The sequence below is a fragment of the Fusarium odoratissimum genome (genome assembly GCF_000260195.1).
Source record: "Fusarium odoratissimum NRRL 54006 unplaced genomic scaffold supercont1.12, whole genome shotgun sequence".
Taxonomy (NCBI): Eukaryota; Fungi; Ascomycota; class Sordariomycetes; order Hypocreales; family Nectriaceae; genus Fusarium; species Fusarium odoratissimum.
Window position 1 is genome coordinate 1,043,570 of NW_022158698.1, and position 14,768 is coordinate 1,058,337.

Here is a 14,768-nt window from a genome sequence, read left to right on the forward strand (position 1 = left end):
GTAGATAGCCTCAGTGTTAAGAGGTAAGATTCTGTGACTCAGTGTGTCAAAGCATGCTTAGAGTATCGTGGAAAAAAAACTAAAAAAAAAAAAATCAACATTTATCATAACTTGTAAATATGAGAATATGTAATAATTTCATGCAAGTATGAAGCAACCCTTGGGCGGATCCTGGAGCTGGACGCAACGCCAGATTGTACTCCCACAAGTTCCATCACAAATTCCTGCCTAATACGGATATGCTTAAACGGCTTGGCTTCTGACTATGCCTCCCATCGCTAGTATACAAAGGTATCACTCACTCATAGCACTAACAAATCACCATTGCTGCCAGCACCCTGAGCTGGTTGAAGAACCGCTTGAGGTGCATGTGCGCTCACCACGTATCCCGTCGAGTGGCCATTACCTCCTCCAAAGACATCATCCCCTTGATCATGCATCGGTTGCATCTGCTGCTGCGTTCCAATACTTGAAAAGTAGGCATCTGCGTCGTTGACTGCTTGCGCGAGGTCCCCTTGACCATTGCCTGATGTCGGGTTTCGGCTTCTTGGATCAATATCTGTTGCCGCCCCGGCGTTGCCAAACATGCTTATGCTCTTTTGGCTGTCTGCAGCAACAAGGAGGTTTTGCTTCTGCAATGCGGGAGAGTCCTGGAGTTTGCGAGGCCGAGCAGATCTAAACACGGTCTGCACCGGCTTCAAATAGACCGTGGCTAGAGTTCCCACGTTTAGACACATCTCCTCTAGCGTCGTCGAATCGAGTCTTTCTGACTCAGCGGTAATCGCTGGCTTCTCCCCCATCACGATCTGCTTCGCCGCATTCATATCTGTAGACAACAAGCGCCAGTACATATACGCTCGGTCTCGAAGATCAGGGTTATCCGTCTCTTCAGTTGCCCACTTCAAAACCTTGGGAACCAATTCTTGACCCTTGGTTGGTCGCTGGATGAACAGCTTTACTGTAGCTGTGAGCAAGGCCAGCTGCACTTCGACAGGCTCCTCTGCGAACGAGTACAGGAAGTCTTCTAGCAAGGCATCGCTGTTCTCAATCCGATCTGCGTATTGACCAATGACCCAAACCATGGCTGCCTTGGCCTCCGGCTCATCCAGAGAATCCAGATGCTCGCAAAGAGTGCTGATGATGGATTCATATTGGTTGGGGTACTTTCGGAAGATGTTTCGGATAACCACCGTAGCTTCCTGCACGATATATGTGATCTTGGTTGCCACAAGCTCGAGGAGCAAGTTGATGCATCGTCGTGCAGCTGGCTCAATTTTAATTGCCAACTTACCGATAGCACGTACTGCCTTGCGGACGAAGTGAACATCAATTTCAGTGGCATATTCTCGCAATTCCGTCAACACCTCATCGATGTTGTCCTCGTTGGCAAGCATGAAGATAAGTTCCAGCTTTGTGACCTTGACGTAAATAGGATCGTTGTACTTGCAGAAAAAGACACGGATATCGTTTCGGAGCACTTCCGGTCGTCGCTGGAGAATCAACAAAGCATTTCGCAGAGCGAGGTACTGAACCTCAGGACCCTTGGCGAGAAGTGTGACCAGGGGTGGTGAGAGCTTCCTGCAGAGAGCCGAGATTTGCTTCTGATCGGCGATATAATTCATCAGATACAGAATCACCCGAATGCAGGTCAACACGACCGACGAATTAGAATGCGACAGTCGTGGTGATATCCGTTCCGCTAGGAGTACCGCTTCTCCGGATTCTTGTGGCACATAGGACATGAGAGCCTCTAGGATATATGTCTGACCCCATCTGTTGACACAAGATTAGCGACAATTACACAAATGTACTGTGATTGATCTTACTCGGAGCAATCAGGGAGAATGGCCACCATCTTGGAGGCATTGCTATAGTCAATGGTAAGTTTGATGGCGTCACTGCGTTCCCAGATATCCATGAGTCCAGCCAGAGCGCTCGCAACAACTGTGGGGTTGTCATCCCGTAGCAAAGAGTTCAAACGATCAATGAGGTCTGAGTTCTCCACCATATGTCGGTCATGGTCGTAAAGTTTGGCGACACAGAAGGCAGCGGTTTTTCGCACATATGGGTCATTATCCTTCAGCATATGCTTGACTATTGGTACAGTAGCCTCAACAAACTCTCTGACATGAATGTAGGACATTGTTCGGAGAGCCAGTGCCCGTACCAAAGGGTTGTGGTCTTCCATATCCTATAGTTTGTCAGTACTACTCCTAGAGTGGTCTTAGGTTAAACTGACATGTTCCAGTACAGGGATTGCCTTTACAGCAATCTCAGGTCTTATCCTGGCATAGTTGACCAGAAACAAGAAGCACCTATTTAACATAAGCTTCTGAGCGAGTTCCAGATATCGAAATGCTTACATCTTCTTGATTTCCAAACTCTGGATACCCATGCATCCAATGATGTCGGGGAATAGTGCAACCATGTCATTATTACTCATGGTCATATTTGCGACAATCTTCTTGAGAGCAATCTTCTTGCCTGTATAGGCCTTGTCCTTTTTCCCTCCACTGTTAAGCTCGAGGCGTAGCTCGGCAACTTTGCCCTGCATATTATTTAGTCTCGGGCCATCATAAAGTGACTTTGGGGGCATATATGCGAGAAACATGGCGGTCATCACATGGTTCGCGGCGCTGCGACACCATGTATCGACAGTGACATTGAACAGGAAGTATGATCTGATGCAACCAAGGCTTTTCGCGCAACAAGGTCTGCGCAAAAGCAGGAGGGGGTTAAAGGAGACACGAAGTCGAGTTTCAGTGAAGTGGAGGTTCAAGGACTTATGAGACCTCAGGTCCTACGAGGCTGAGACATGATAGAAGGACGGGAAGGCTTACTCGAGCAAACAATTTGGAGTCCCCTCCACCGGCGGAGCTCGACATGGTGTTGTACTTGTATCCCAAATAAAGACTATACGGCGACTGGGACTGGGTTTCGGTAACGTTGAATGTGGAATAGTCGCCCTATGCCTGACAGCCCCTCACTTTGAATTCTTCCAAGTATTTTCAGCCGTCTTTTCGATATTCACAACCTAATTGGGCGGGGATGCGTTGCCCAGCGTCAAGAAGGTCGTAGAGGGTGGATGGTGGATGGCAGATAGGAGGGGATGGTCACATGTGCGCCAGATGCCAACGGTTGCAAGGCGCTGTGATGTCGCTTCTCGATCGTGGATTATCGTTACGGGGCTTCTTTGGACTCGAGGAAGCAGGGGAGGCGCCGGTTTCCTCGAATTTTGTTTGCGACGTTTATTGTGATCGTATTTTGAACCTTTACGTCTCGAATCGGCGGCGTCGGAGTTGGGAAAGGGGATCACTAGACTCGAGTAATGTAAGCCAAATAGGTGCTGATAAGATAGTGGGTTGCAATTAAGCCGAAATTGCAGCTGCCACAGCTACGCCACACGTCGAATATGCCACATGGGGGGTGGGCTACAGTCATCAACTTAACCCAATCAATCCACGTCAACGTTTCCTCCGCGAGCGTCCAACATCAACCATTAAACAACCTTGCTTGCGAACTTCAATCCGAGACCTTTAATCTCTATCAGCAACTTTCGACAGCACAAGCGATATATCATGGCTGGCCCATCTGCCTCCCCTATCTGGGTCTCTCAACTCGAGAGCCCTCCGGCTGCCAAGTCCAAGCAATCTGGCGTTCAGGATCCTCCTGGTTTCAGCTCCGGAACAACCGTCACCAACTCCAAGGCACGCGCATTCTCTATCGCGCGATCGAAACGATCAAAGACTAACACAGCAAACAGAAGAACAAGGATGCTGTCAAGGTTCAGCCCCGCAAGCCCCCGACTACCGCCGAGATGGAAACCTTGAAGCTCAAGAAGGCCTGGGAAGTCGCGCTGGCTCCTGTTAAAGGTCTTCCCATGACCGCCATCATGATGTATATGTCGGGCAACTCTCTCCAGATCTTCAGTATCATGATGGTCTTTATGGCATTCAAGAACCCTTTGATGGGCTTGATGAACACGAACCAGGCCTTCGAACGCTTCCAGTCAGAGTCTCTTTCCTCCCAATTATTGCAGGTCAAGTTTGTGTATGTGGTATGCCAGCTGGTTGCGCTTGGTGTCGGAATTTGGAAGATCAATGCCATGGGTCTATTACCGTAAGGATTTATCTCCGTATGCACCATTCTTACACTACTGACACTGTCTAGAACAACACGATCCGACTGGCTGATGTGGGAGGCGCAAAGAGAGCCTCTGGAGTTCGCTGTGGCAGCTTTATAACCTGTCTATTGATACGATAAATGACTAGATAATTAATTGGACTTGCAAAGCTATGCCACATTCATTGCTTCTCTTTTTGCTTTGGCTGCCCTCCATCGCATACCTCTCTTGTCAACAAGTCTCAAAGCCGGGATCATGGCCAAGTTCAGTAAAGCAAGAAACGTGAAACACCACCCTCTACCCATTCCTGCGATCATGTGGTCAATGGCCGCCGTCGCTGCAGCTCCAAACATACATCGCACGAGGTTATTAGCTGCAGTTGCTGTAGCTGGAGCATGTGGGTTAAGATCAACAATAAGGGTATTGAGAACACTGAATGAGGTTGGAACGAACATGCCGATAAGGAAGACAAGGACCAATGGGACAGCAACTGAAGTTTCAACTTGCAAAGCCCATCCATACCCTATAAGTGTCGCGATACCAGCGAGGAGCGTTGGATAGACCGGCTGGATTCGCGCAGTCTCGATTGGGAACTTGCCCAGATCATCTCCCCGCTTACGGTTGATAGTGAAGCCAATTTTCTTCGCAATTCGTCGATAGTTCCAGTCCAAGACGTATCCTTGACCAACAACGGCCAAAGCGCAGCCAAATCCGTAAGGCAAATAGCAAAGACCAACCTGAAGATCGTTATAGCCGTACGTCTCTTTGAAGAGTGTTGATAGGGTAGCCGCCACTAAAATGAAAGCCAGGTAGATGATGGCATTGATACATAGAATAATAGCCATTTCTTTCTCAAAGACGATGTAAAGCGTCTTCAATGGGTTGGGAAACTTCAACTTCTGCTTCGGAATATTCTGGCTTGTAACATCTCCTCGGTGGCTGTAAAGATCAAGTAGTGACCTGTTCCATTTTGGTGGTGCCATCGAGCCATTGCCAACGACTTTACGGCACGTCTCGGGAGCGGAGAGGATAAAGGGGATCATCCAGACACCAGAGAAGATGGCACAAAACCAGAAGATAGCAGGCCATCCAAGGTACTGGCTCAGAATACCACCCAGGACTGGCCCGAGAGCAGGCCCAACATTGATTCCGGCTCCAACAATGCCCATATATTTTCCTCTTTCAGCTGTCGAGGATATGTCCGCTACCACAGCAAAACCAAGGGCCAGAGTACCACTGCTGCCCGCACTTTGAACACAACGAAGGATCAGTAGCGCAACAAAGTTACGTTGCAGGGCCAAACCAATGTTTGCACATATATAAATCAAGAAGGCCAGTATATAAGCGGGTCGACGCCCGGCCATGTCGCCGAAGTCGCCGAATATGGTTGGTGATAGCCCCTGAAATATCATGTAAGATGTCAAAGTGAGGTTGACAAGTGACACAGATATGTTCAAATCTTCGGCTATAGGGGGAATTGCGGGGAAATATATGTTGGCCGTCATAGGCGAGACGAAGCTGGCTGCTGTGACCAAAGCTAGGATCCATCTTTTTGTGTTCTTTGAGAAAACGCTGTATGCTGGACCGCTTGAGACTCTGCTCATGCTCTCGGGATCACCCATTATCGTCTCGTCAGCTTGAGTTGTTGATACATTATGTGGCGGTCTGCCAAGTTTCTCGGTATTGTTGTTATCGAGGCCCCCAAGAGTCTCCGACTCAGTGCTCTGTATGCTGATATCGTCATGGTCATGTCTCGGAGGGTTTTCGGTGTTGGAAGAGGGCTGGTTTTGGCTTTTCTCTTTCATCTTCGCTGAACAGAAGGATGGAATATACAACAAACATGATGAGAAAGTCGCCGAGAACTGGAAGACAAGTCTTTTAATACTACCTTAACAATTTGCCCGCGATCGGAGAACATTCTCCATCGGTGATAGAATGTTTATTTCCGGTTGTCTTGGCTTCTATTCCCGTAACCAACCGGCCGAAGTTGCGTTCACGGACCCGGCGTGTCTCCACTTTATGCCGAGCTCCGCTCCGATCCGCCTCCTGAAGATATTTTGAGTCTCATACTCAATTTCGTCGGTCTGGCCGTTGAATCAAGAAAATTTTCAATGGAAAGAATACTCAAGGCCTTCACAGATGACTGATATCTTCATAATCCTGCAATACCATCCAGTCTTTCGGTAGGTCGAATCGAGTCAACCTGATTAGCCCATCGCGCACCTTGAATGTGTGGAAGCTGAGAGACGATCTTTATTTGTAAAAAGATCGCGAAGCGTGGAGGATTAGAGGGTCCGTATAAGTTTCGAGTGATTGCAAATCATTACAAACTAGTAAAGTGGTTGCATCACAGTTGAAGCTTGGTTTGTTCGGCATTCAAGCTTGAGCTCGATGACTAAGCCACGTGGAGCTTTGCTCGAAGTGCGTCAGAGCTTCATACCAATGCAGCCATGGTGTCTACAACAACCCTGGACCGTTATTGATGAGAGAGCTTGACTCGAATGTTCAGACAAAGCCTCGAACCCCTCGGTCGTAAATCACACAAACTGAGGAACTCGGGTTCACCAACAGCTTATCCTTTCAGTGAAAACATTCGTCCTGGACTAATTTGGAGTACACGCCATGAATGTCACGGTCACTTTCAATGAGCTCCTGCGGGAACGAAATGCGCCGGAAACAAGAAAACGTGTCACCTTGGATGCCATCGATGGTTTCTTGAAGGAGGCATATAGGATTGTAAGCCTATACGCTTCTATTCGGCCTCACTCCCAAAGCTGATTAGTATCTCTAGAATTCTCATATCACCAGCCTACATCGAGAGCTTCAAGATGTTCGACAAGCTTATTTATCGACTGCGCAGCCACGAAAGACACATAACCGAGTCGCAAAAGAACAAACACGTGTCCTTACAGATCGAGACCGAGAAGAAGTCGACGCCAATGCGAAACAGATGATTCGGGAGTTGAATGCTGGCATTCGTGCTCTCGACGAGGCTGAACAGTTACGGCGTGAAACTGAATCAGCTATAATCCGAAAGAAATATGGAGGCCTAGGAGCTTTTGGAGCATGGGCTTCAGGTGGTATAATCAGCAGCAAAACAGAGGAGCATGCAGAAGCTGAAGCCAAGGCACGAGATTTGGGAATTCATCGAGATAGTATTCTCTGGTTTTTACGACAACGACTCGAGCTATGCTGTCGAACGCAACAAGAAATGATGGAAACACGTCTAAAGCGCGAGTTGGAGAAGAACCGCAGCATGCTTTCAAGATCAGGCGCCACCATTGCTGGAGACTTTGCGGAATTTCCTCCATCTGCCCGACGGAACTCCCAAACAGCCCCTGCTGCACCGATCCCTATGTCCGAAGACGGCCAGTTCCCGAGCCAGGGGTTGACAGAGGAACAGATCCAGATGTTTGAGCAAGGGAACCAAGACATGATGAAGCATTTCGAGAATAGTTTGGACAAAGTCAGGTACGTGTCATATGTCCTCTCGATCTCCATCGGCACACCTTTGCTTGGTTGTATCTGCACTAGAGTACCAAGCGCAAGCGCCACCCCATGGGGAAGGTGAAGTTTGTTCAGGCATATGAGCTAACACTCGTACGACAGAACTGCTGAGAAGTCGTTACTAGAAATAGCTGAGCTGCAGTCACTTCTCGTAAACAACCTCGCCACACAGTCAGCGCATATAGATCAGCTTGTAGCAGACTCGTTTGCAACTACGGAAAACGTTGGCGGTGGCAATAAGGAATTAAAAAAGGCGACACAGCGCGCAAGTCCAGCAAAGTATACATTCTTTGCAGCAAGCGGGCTCTGCGCTTTCCTTGTGCTTTGGGATCTGGTGTTTTGAGTTGGCAAACGAATAAAAGGGTATGCAGACATACTGACACCTAAGCATTAATAGCTGGCAGGGTGTGGGAGCCGCAACCAACTACATCTCTATGCTATATACTAAGCAGGTAGTCAAAGACGGAGCACATGTATGTGCCTTGTTATGTTCATCTTCGTAGTGCCTAAGGAACTCATGAGAAATGCATGGCCTGAAGACGAACACCACTTTGAGTTGGAACATATCCTCACTTCAGACTGAATTGACCATAACTGTGAAGAGTGAGACCACGGGCTTGCCAGTGTATGGACCATTAAAACGGACGCCCGAAGCAATGAAAGAGTTTTGTATTGGCATTTAAGTTGAAACCGGTGTACTTTGATGTACCCATTAATGACAACCCCTTGTACGCAAGGACCCGAAAAGAAACATATGTATGGCTGATCAGAGACAAAAGCCATGTATCAATCTCATGATAATGAGAGGTATTTCTTTGCTGTATCGATTTCAAATTGTTGGCCGCTGTGCTTGAACGGTACTCTGCATAATATGGACTTGGCAAACCCTGCGAAATCAGAAGATTTCATCTCACACCGGCAATCTTCCTATAGTATCTAAGATTCAAATTAGACCTCTTTCCTCGTTGAATCAACTGGCCTCGTCTTTCAGCTCTGGCTAGATCAAACATTCGATAATGCAAAGACATACGATGCAGAATGTTCTGTCACCCAATAACGCTGGCGGGTAAACCGGGCCCAACGCCGGGACCCTCAAAACCTTCTAAGGATTCAGGGGCAATTCAAAATTTACAGTAGATGTAGATTTCAATGGGAGATGAACCTCGCATAGACATGGCAAATACCATTCCAATCTACAGAGTCAGTCATACGACTAATCAAATCCATCATGTTACGTTTTAGCCGGGCGAAGTCGGAGGCGCGTGTGTAACTGGGCGCTGACGCTGGACCAGCTATTACCCAACAGTGCGTTCTCAAGCCCCGTGATGTTTTGTCTAAGATTTTTACTTCCCCGTGACAGGACGGTAACGGGGCGTCCGGGGCCGCCAGAGCCACCCGGTACTGTACTGGCAATGCATGCGTGCTGTAACTTGTCTAAACTGGTAGGGAAGTGAATCGAAGGGGTCTGGAAGAATGAACCGGGTTCTTTTTTTCTGGGGAACGGATCCATTTGGAGCCTTGGTCAGTAGGGGAGGGGTTTGGGGAAGAAACTGGAGAGATTTTGACGTAAAATGTCGATCCAACTCAACAGTCATGAAACTTGGGTTAACATGTTACGGTATGGTAAGTTATGGAACGGTGAGAGCTAATTAAAGTTATCATCCGTAATGTTAGATGAGATATTTTAGATCAGATTCAAACATGTGAGTTCAAGGGACCACAGATCAGACCACAAGTGAACTAGAAACTTGATAACCAGTTTCAAAAGTTCATAGATTCTCTCCGCAAAAATTGAACATGGGATCAGTTACTCGAACGGATAAAGCCAGCACTACGTCAGCCTATCTCCGTAATCTAAACTCACCGTCACCCATGCCAAGTAAAGTAACGAAATGTACGAAAGAGTACATACCTCGGTGAGGTTACGGTTGTCGGTCGGTCAGCTCCATTACGCGCGTGACGTTAGACTGCAAGGAGCCGAGGTGACCTAACCTAGGCCTAGGTATCGGTAGGCAATTACAACGGGGAGCTCTGATATTGACGTGATGGAGCTTCACAAGCTTTTTCACAAGCTCGGGAAGTGTTTTCGGTATACCTGTTTGAGGGACAAAGCATAAAAGATTAGATTGTCGCAATCCAAGGAAGAGATAACAGTAGTTATTGAAATTCTGCGAGCATAATTTAAAGGCCCGACCACAACTCTCTACAACTGACGATTTCATTGTCAATTGTTTCACGATCTCTGCGCAAGTTCAACAGCTGTACTGTCGCATATTCAATCCAATCGCGGATTCCTACTCGTCTCCATTTGAACCGCACAAGCTTTCGAGTCCGACCGTCACGAAGCACTATTCTTCGCCTGTTATCATCGTCTGCTAAGGCATCGAATACCAAGCCTATTTATATACGAAACAGCTTCAAACAGACCAGCTACCCGTTGGGATCGTCTGAGAAAAGAGCGAGGGAACTCCAGGAACCACAAAGGTACAACAGCTTCAAAGGTGAGTTGTCAGTTTCTTTACAAACGCAAGAGGAAGTTTCCTATGTTTGCCCTTGGTCCGTTAGGCCTGTCCCTGTTGGGTCGCGAGTTGAGCTCGAGTCTCAGTCAACCACAGCCGCACCCCCTGGGAAAGCACAAGCACAAGCACAAGCACAAGCACAAGCACAAGCGGTTTGCGGTTCTGTTCTGTACCTGTATGGTACTGAACCTTCTACCCATGCAACGATAGCATCAACAAGCAGCAAAAGAGCCCACCGCGAAAGTTGTCCGGTGAGCTCAGCCCACCTTCTACCTCTGTTTGGCATCGGGTGGCATGCCCCTTCCCCCGAGAGCTCCAGTGGTCCGGAATAACGGCGCCCTATTTGCCCGCCTGCAGCGAAGTGCCTGGGGGGATATGACCAATTGCATCAGGCCAGAATCTGGTTTACGCAACAGTCATAGCCATGGGGCCTTGTGGATATTCAGTGCTTTTGCCCGGATAGAGACCACCGAGTTCATGAGATAAGAATCGTTGGGCTCTGTAAGGGACAAGTGCCTCGCAGCAATGATAGTCTCGAGTCCCGAGGCTCTTACACGGGAAGAGTGTTGAGAGACGTTTCGGAGGCGAATTGAAACATTTCCTCGTCAATTCATTGCCCAAAACAGTCTTTTATTAACTGGCGCGTTCCGTCACTTACTGACAAAAGTTGCTGTTAGGTACCTTTTTTGTTTTCCCCAAAGACGCACACTCCTACAGGGGCCTCTCACCTCAGTTCACCTGGGCTCAGGCTCTTTCGCATTCACCCGCAAGTCCACCGACCTCAACTTAAGAGACACACCCCCCCTGGTTCCACCCAGACCACCGGACACGGCGCCGCAGGACCCCAAGGCCCCCTCTTCCTTACTTCCTTACCCCCCTAAATCGAAAATCCTCAGGGCCACAGCCCACTATGACACCCTCACTGAGTACACCCCGTCAGAGTCAGTCTGGCAGCAGCAGCTCAAGCTCAAGCTCGACTCATAATAAAACGGCGCCGACCTCTTCTTCATCTTCCTCCATCTCTCGTCTCAACTCCATCGTTCGTCACATCTCGCCCAAAATGGTTTCTACTACAAATTTCCCTGCCGAAGTCGTGCCCCAGGCTCCTGAAGACCCTCTCTTTGGTCTTGCACGAGCTTACAAGGCCGACAACAGCCCCAACAAGATCGATCTTGTAAGCAGAAGCCCTCCACCACAACCTTTTCATCTGAAGGGTCTCCAAAGTATGATTGCTCCTGCTAACCTATGCTTTCTTGTTGTTTAGGGTATCGGTGCTTACAGAGACGAGAACGCAAAGCCCTGGGTGTTGCCAGTCGTTAAGAAGGTATGATACTCTTGCACACCTCGCTGCACTTCCCCCTTCACGGCATTGCCGGTCACCCTCCCTCAGTCGCATAACCCTCCAAGCCTCAAACCCCCAGATCGCATACACCTGTATTGCGCTCCACGAACGCATTGCTCTTCAGGCATTCCCCTACCCGGATGACGCTTCCGAAGCAGATCCGTTCAAGCTCCAGTCTGCCTCATAACCCTCCCATCATTGCGATTTTAGGGTCATAGGGTCAGCAGCTTTCCACAATGCGCTGCCTGGATCCTTCTCATGCAATTATGCGTCACAACATGCCCCAACAGCCCCGCCGCCACGACTTGCGCGCAAACCTTGAGTCTTGGAATTTGAGCTAACCCCACGTGCGTCACAGGCTGATGAGATCCTCCGAAACGACCCTGAGCTCAACCACGAGTATGCCCCGATCGCGGGTATTGCCAGCTTCACATCCAAGGCCGCCGAGCTGGTCTTTGGCGCTGACTCCGCCGCCATCTCAGAGAAGCGCTCGACGACATTGCAGACAATCTCTGGTACCGGTGCCGTGCACTTGGGTGCTCTCTTCCTAGCCAGGTTCTACAAGGGCAACCACACTGTCTACCTGTCAAATCCCACCTGGGCAAACCACCACCAGATCTTCAAGAACGTCGGCCACTCAATTGATACCTACCCTTACTTCCACAAGGAGACCAAGGGTCTTGATTTCGAGGGCTTCAAGCAGACTCTTAAGTCTGCTCCTGAGGGATCTGTCTTCGTTCTTCATGCTTGCGCACACAACCCCACTGGCGTTGACCCTACCCAAGAGCAATGGACTGAGATTGCTGCTCTCATGAAGGAGCGAAACCACTTCCCCTTCTTCGATACTGCTTACCAAGGCTTTGCCTCTGGTGATCTCGTCCGCGATGCCTGGGCTATCCGATACTTTGTCGAGCAGGGCTTCGAGCTTGTTGTTGCCCAGAGTTTCGCCAAGAACTTTGGTCTCTACGGCGAGCGTGCCGGCTGCTTCCACGCCGTTACCGCCCCCGCCGGTGATGCCTCAAACACTATCACCCGTATCGGCTCCCAATTGGCTATTCTCCAGCGATCCGAGATTTCCAACCCTCCCTTGTATGGTGCTCGCATCGTCAGCACTGTTCTCAACGATCGTGACCTCTTCGCCGAGTGGGAAGAGAACCTGCGCACAATGTCAGGCCGCATCATCAGCATGCGCGATACTCTACGAGCCAAGCTTGAGGAGCTCCAGACCCCTGGTACCTGGAACCACATCACGGACCAGATCGGCATGTTCAGTTTCACTGGTCTTAGCGAGTCACAAGTGATGAAGCTCCGAGAAGAATTCCACATCTACATGACCAAGAACGGTCGTATCAGCATGGCTGGCCTCAATGACAACAATGTCGACTACTTTGCCAAGGCTGTTGACAAGGTAGTAAGAGAGTCTGCTTAGATCTGTATAGATTGAGGTAGAAGTTGAGTGTTTGAGATGGTGTATGAAACTCATGGGACGTGGTCGAATACAAGACCCTGGAAGAAACTCGGCGTTGGGATTACAGCTTTACCATTATTATCGCACCTGTCATGAAGGGGACTCTGCAAAAAGCACTGGACGATCCTTGTTTATGCATGCTGTTGACAGCTTTTAATATACCTTGACTGCAAGCTAATGCATTTGCATACTCAACTACTTGGTTCTATCTTTCTATACATGATGTAGTGTGATCATGATGCAGTAAAATAGAGATCAAGATAGCGTACTTTCTTTGGTTATCATGGATCGAGGGTGCTATCTTGGCGTACGCCAGACCTTGACCCGCAGATAGCATGAACACCTTGATGCCGCTTAGAGAAGGGCGATATGCGATATCCAACACGAGTCTGTGATTGGCCCGCCTCTCACCCTGGAAAGACAGGAACTTCCTGCTTCATTAGGTAAAATTACTATTCTTGCTGTAGCAGTAACCAAAAACGGACGCAAGCACGGGGATCCTACAGAACAACTCGACAAGAAGAGTCTGGGCGACCTCCATAAAATAGAATTCGGGGAAACCTCGCCGTCTCGGGGTGGAAGGCGCTGTCTCTCTCTATGTGTTCTCCGGGCTTTCAGTGGTATCTATCGGCGGCGCGCGGTATCGAGACGCCGATTCACCGTGAAGGGAGGGTATGGGAAGAGTATTGCCGCGCACTCCCTTTCCCCCCTGCCACTATCTCCCGTCTGGGGAAGAAAAAAGAAGATGTCTGGCTTTTTTTTCATGGAGAGTCCACCCCCGCATGTCGCGATGCAATTTTTATCCTTTCCCCGCATGGGAGCCGCTCGCTTGTCCGGGGACCAGGGGGGGCGTGTAGTAACCAATTCCTTGATAGTCGAGTCCAAGGTCAGTCATGAAAGAAAAGATACGGGGGAAACCGGCGGAAGGGAAGTTTTTGACGGTGGAGACGGAGTCTCGAAGCGAAGCATTGACTGGGGAAACGGTGAGATATCTTGAAGAAGAGCTGACCGTCTGCAATAACTTGCTGTTTGTTCAGTTTCCCTTATGTCATGAGACAGGCAACTTTACAACATAGGATCCATACAGAGCCCCGGCAAACCCCGAGTATCATGAAATTGACTGAAGCAATTATATCGTAGAGTCAAAAACTGCGAATCGTGCCTTGGGCTATTACACAATTGCGTATCCACTGCAGCGGGTCAGGAAAAAGGTACATTGAGGAACTTGGGGAATTTCGAGACTATCAACGGGATTTGTCCGATACCGGGGGAGGGTGTGTGTGCCAGACTGCCAGTCCTGGAGTGAGGGAAAGGGAATAGGATCCATATCATGGGGTAAGAGAAACGTTAGTTGGGTCTCGCAATTGAGGATGTACCTCGCGTATGGATATGGTCAAGATGGAAATAGTCCGGTGTGAGGAATGGCGTAGGGCACATGACTGTTTCGTTATCTGGGCCTTGTCCCTAGGTAGCCAGTCTAGAGTTCGGTTAGACATGCAGAATTGGGAATCCGATTTCTAGTCAAGGCCCTGAGGAGCTAGCTGAGGAATCATCAAGATAGTCATTTAGCCGCGTTGGGTAGTGTTTAGATAGAACTGCCACCGCATAGCATACACTTGGTGCCGCCGTAATAGAGTGTGTCCTTCAGGGTATTGAACAGGAACGATAAATGGCTTAAGATTATACAAGACTTGAGAAACTGCCTTAAGACTGGCGGCTTTTTCTGACCTGATAATACACTCTTGGAATGATATGGGCTTCCGTGGGCGGTCACAATCTTGATCTAATAACCACAGCCAACAGTACACT

General features: G+C 49.0%; 5 protein-coding genes across 14 annotated transcripts; 3 read left to right on the plus strand and 2 right to left on the minus strand.

Moving 5' to 3' along the window:
- Window positions 1–81: 81 nt before the first annotated feature.
- Window positions 82–3,309, minus strand: FOIG_08335 (uncharacterized protein). Of its 4 annotated transcripts, XM_031208340.1 has the most exons (5): window positions 2,841–3,309; window positions 2,364–2,548; window positions 2,240–2,315; window positions 1,827–2,191; window positions 82–1,773 (listed from the first exon to the last, which is right to left on the minus strand). In XM_031208340.1, exons 1-5 carry the CDS (start codon window positions 2,883–2,885, stop codon window positions 303–305), a joined length of 2,142 nt encoding a protein of 713 aa, XP_031062474.1. In that variant the 5' UTR covers window positions 2,886–3,309; the 3' UTR covers window positions 82–302. The 4 variants fall into 4 exon arrangements, with proteins under 4 accessions (XP_031062474.1, XP_031062476.1, XP_031062475.1 ...); XM_031208342.1 differs by having other exon boundaries at window positions 2,240–2,548; XM_031208339.1 differs by having other exon boundaries at window positions 123–1,773; window positions 2,364–3,309.
- A 65-nt stretch (window positions 3,310–3,374) lies between these two features.
- On the plus strand, window positions 3,375–5,980 carry FOIG_08336 (uncharacterized protein). Of its 3 annotated transcripts, XM_031208343.1 has the most exons (3): window positions 3,375–3,707; window positions 3,764–4,119; window positions 4,171–5,980. In XM_031208343.1, exons 1-3 carry the CDS (start codon window positions 3,579–3,581, stop codon window positions 4,241–4,243), a joined length of 558 nt encoding a protein of 185 aa, XP_031062477.1. In that variant the 5' UTR covers window positions 3,375–3,578; the 3' UTR covers window positions 4,244–5,980. The 3 variants fall into 3 exon arrangements, with proteins under 3 accessions (XP_031062477.1, XP_031062479.1, XP_031062478.1); XM_031208345.1 differs by having other exon boundaries at window positions 3,375–4,119; XM_031208344.1 differs by having other exon boundaries at window positions 3,764–4,193.
- On the minus strand, window positions 4,294–5,928 carry FOIG_08337 (uncharacterized protein; the record flags this gene model as incomplete). Its single annotated transcript, XM_031208346.1, has 1 exon — window positions 4,294–5,928. The coding sequence occupies one exon, from the start codon at window positions 5,926–5,928 to the stop codon at window positions 4,294–4,296; it is 1,635 nt and encodes a 544-aa protein (XP_031062480.1).
- A 553-nt stretch (window positions 5,981–6,533) lies between the features above and the next one.
- FOIG_08338 (uncharacterized protein) lies at window positions 6,534–8,786 on the plus strand. 3 transcript variants are annotated; one of them, XM_031208347.1, is made up of 3 exons: window positions 6,534–6,859; window positions 6,915–7,594; window positions 7,733–8,786. In XM_031208347.1, exons 1-3 carry the CDS (start codon window positions 6,746–6,748, stop codon window positions 7,971–7,973), a joined length of 1,035 nt encoding a protein of 344 aa, XP_031062481.1. In that variant the 5' UTR covers window positions 6,534–6,745; the 3' UTR covers window positions 7,974–8,786. The 3 variants fall into 3 exon arrangements, with proteins under 3 accessions (XP_031062481.1, XP_031062483.1, XP_031062482.1); XM_031208349.1 differs by having other exon boundaries at window positions 6,534–7,594; XM_031208348.1 differs by having other exon boundaries at window positions 6,551–6,859; window positions 6,915–8,786.
- Window positions 8,787–9,523: 737 nt separating this feature from the next.
- FOIG_08339 (aspartate aminotransferase) lies at window positions 9,524–14,602 on the plus strand. Of its 3 annotated transcripts, none has more exons than XM_031208351.1 (4): window positions 9,524–10,131; window positions 10,817–11,323; window positions 11,414–11,473; window positions 11,850–14,602. In XM_031208351.1, exons 2-4 carry the CDS (start codon window positions 11,060–11,062, stop codon window positions 12,918–12,920), a joined length of 1,395 nt encoding a protein of 464 aa, XP_031062485.1. In that variant the 5' UTR covers window positions 9,524–10,131; window positions 10,817–11,059; the 3' UTR covers window positions 12,921–14,602. The 3 variants fall into 3 exon arrangements, with proteins under 3 accessions (XP_031062485.1, XP_031062486.1, XP_031062484.1); XM_031208352.1 differs by having other exon boundaries at window positions 10,827–11,323; XM_031208350.1 differs by having other exon boundaries at window positions 9,529–11,323.
- The last annotated feature ends 166 nt before the right edge of the window (window positions 14,603–14,768 follow it).

What these genes read in the sequence shown, in the direction of transcription:
- FOIG_08336 (XM_031208343.1), top strand. Translation starts at nt 3,579, where the DNA reads ATGGCTGGCCCATCTGCCTCCCCTATCTGGGTCTCTCAACTCGAGAGC. An exon ending in CAACCGTCACCAACTCCAAG is followed by an intron (nt 3,708 to 3,763) that starts GCACGCGCATTC and finishes CACAGCAAACAG; the next exon opens with AAGAACAAGGATGCTGTCAA. An exon ending in AATGCCATGGGTCTATTACC is followed by an intron (nt 4,120 to 4,170) that starts GTAAGGATTTAT and finishes GACACTGTCTAG; the next exon opens with AACAACACGATCCGACTGGC.
- FOIG_08338 (XM_031208347.1), top strand. Translation starts at nt 6,746, where the DNA reads ATGAATGTCACGGTCACTTTCAATGAGCTCCTGCGGGAACGAAATGCG. An exon ending in TGAAGGAGGCATATAGGATT is followed by an intron (nt 6,860 to 6,914) that starts GTAAGCCTATAC and finishes TAGTATCTCTAG; the next exon opens with AATTCTCATATCACCAGCCT. An exon ending in AATAGTTTGGACAAAGTCAG is followed by an intron (nt 7,595 to 7,732) that starts GTACGTGTCATA and finishes CTCGTACGACAG; the next exon opens with AACTGCTGAGAAGTCGTTAC.
- FOIG_08335 (XM_031208339.1), bottom strand. Translation starts at nt 2,620, where the DNA reads ATGACCGCCATGTTTCTCGCATATATGCCCCCAAAGTCACTTTATGAT. An exon ending in AGTTTGGAAATCAAGAAGAT is followed by an intron (nt 2,316 to 2,363) that starts GTAAGCATTTCG and finishes TATGTTAAATAG; the next exon opens with GTGCTTCTTGTTTCTGGTCA. An exon ending in ATTCTCCCTGATTGCTCCGA is followed by an intron (nt 1,774 to 1,826) that starts GTAAGATCAATC and finishes TTGTGTCAACAG; the next exon opens with ATGGGGTCAGACATATATCC.
- FOIG_08339 (XM_031208351.1), top strand. Translation starts at nt 11,060, where the DNA reads ATGACACCCTCACTGAGTACACCCCGTCAGAGTCAGTCTGGCAGCAGC. An exon ending in GCCCCAACAAGATCGATCTT is followed by an intron (nt 11,324 to 11,413) that starts GTAAGCAGAAGC and finishes CTTGTTGTTTAG; the next exon opens with GGTATCGGTGCTTACAGAGA. An exon ending in TGTTGCCAGTCGTTAAGAAG is followed by an intron (nt 11,474 to 11,849) that starts GTATGATACTCT and finishes CGTGCGTCACAG; the next exon opens with GCTGATGAGATCCTCCGAAA.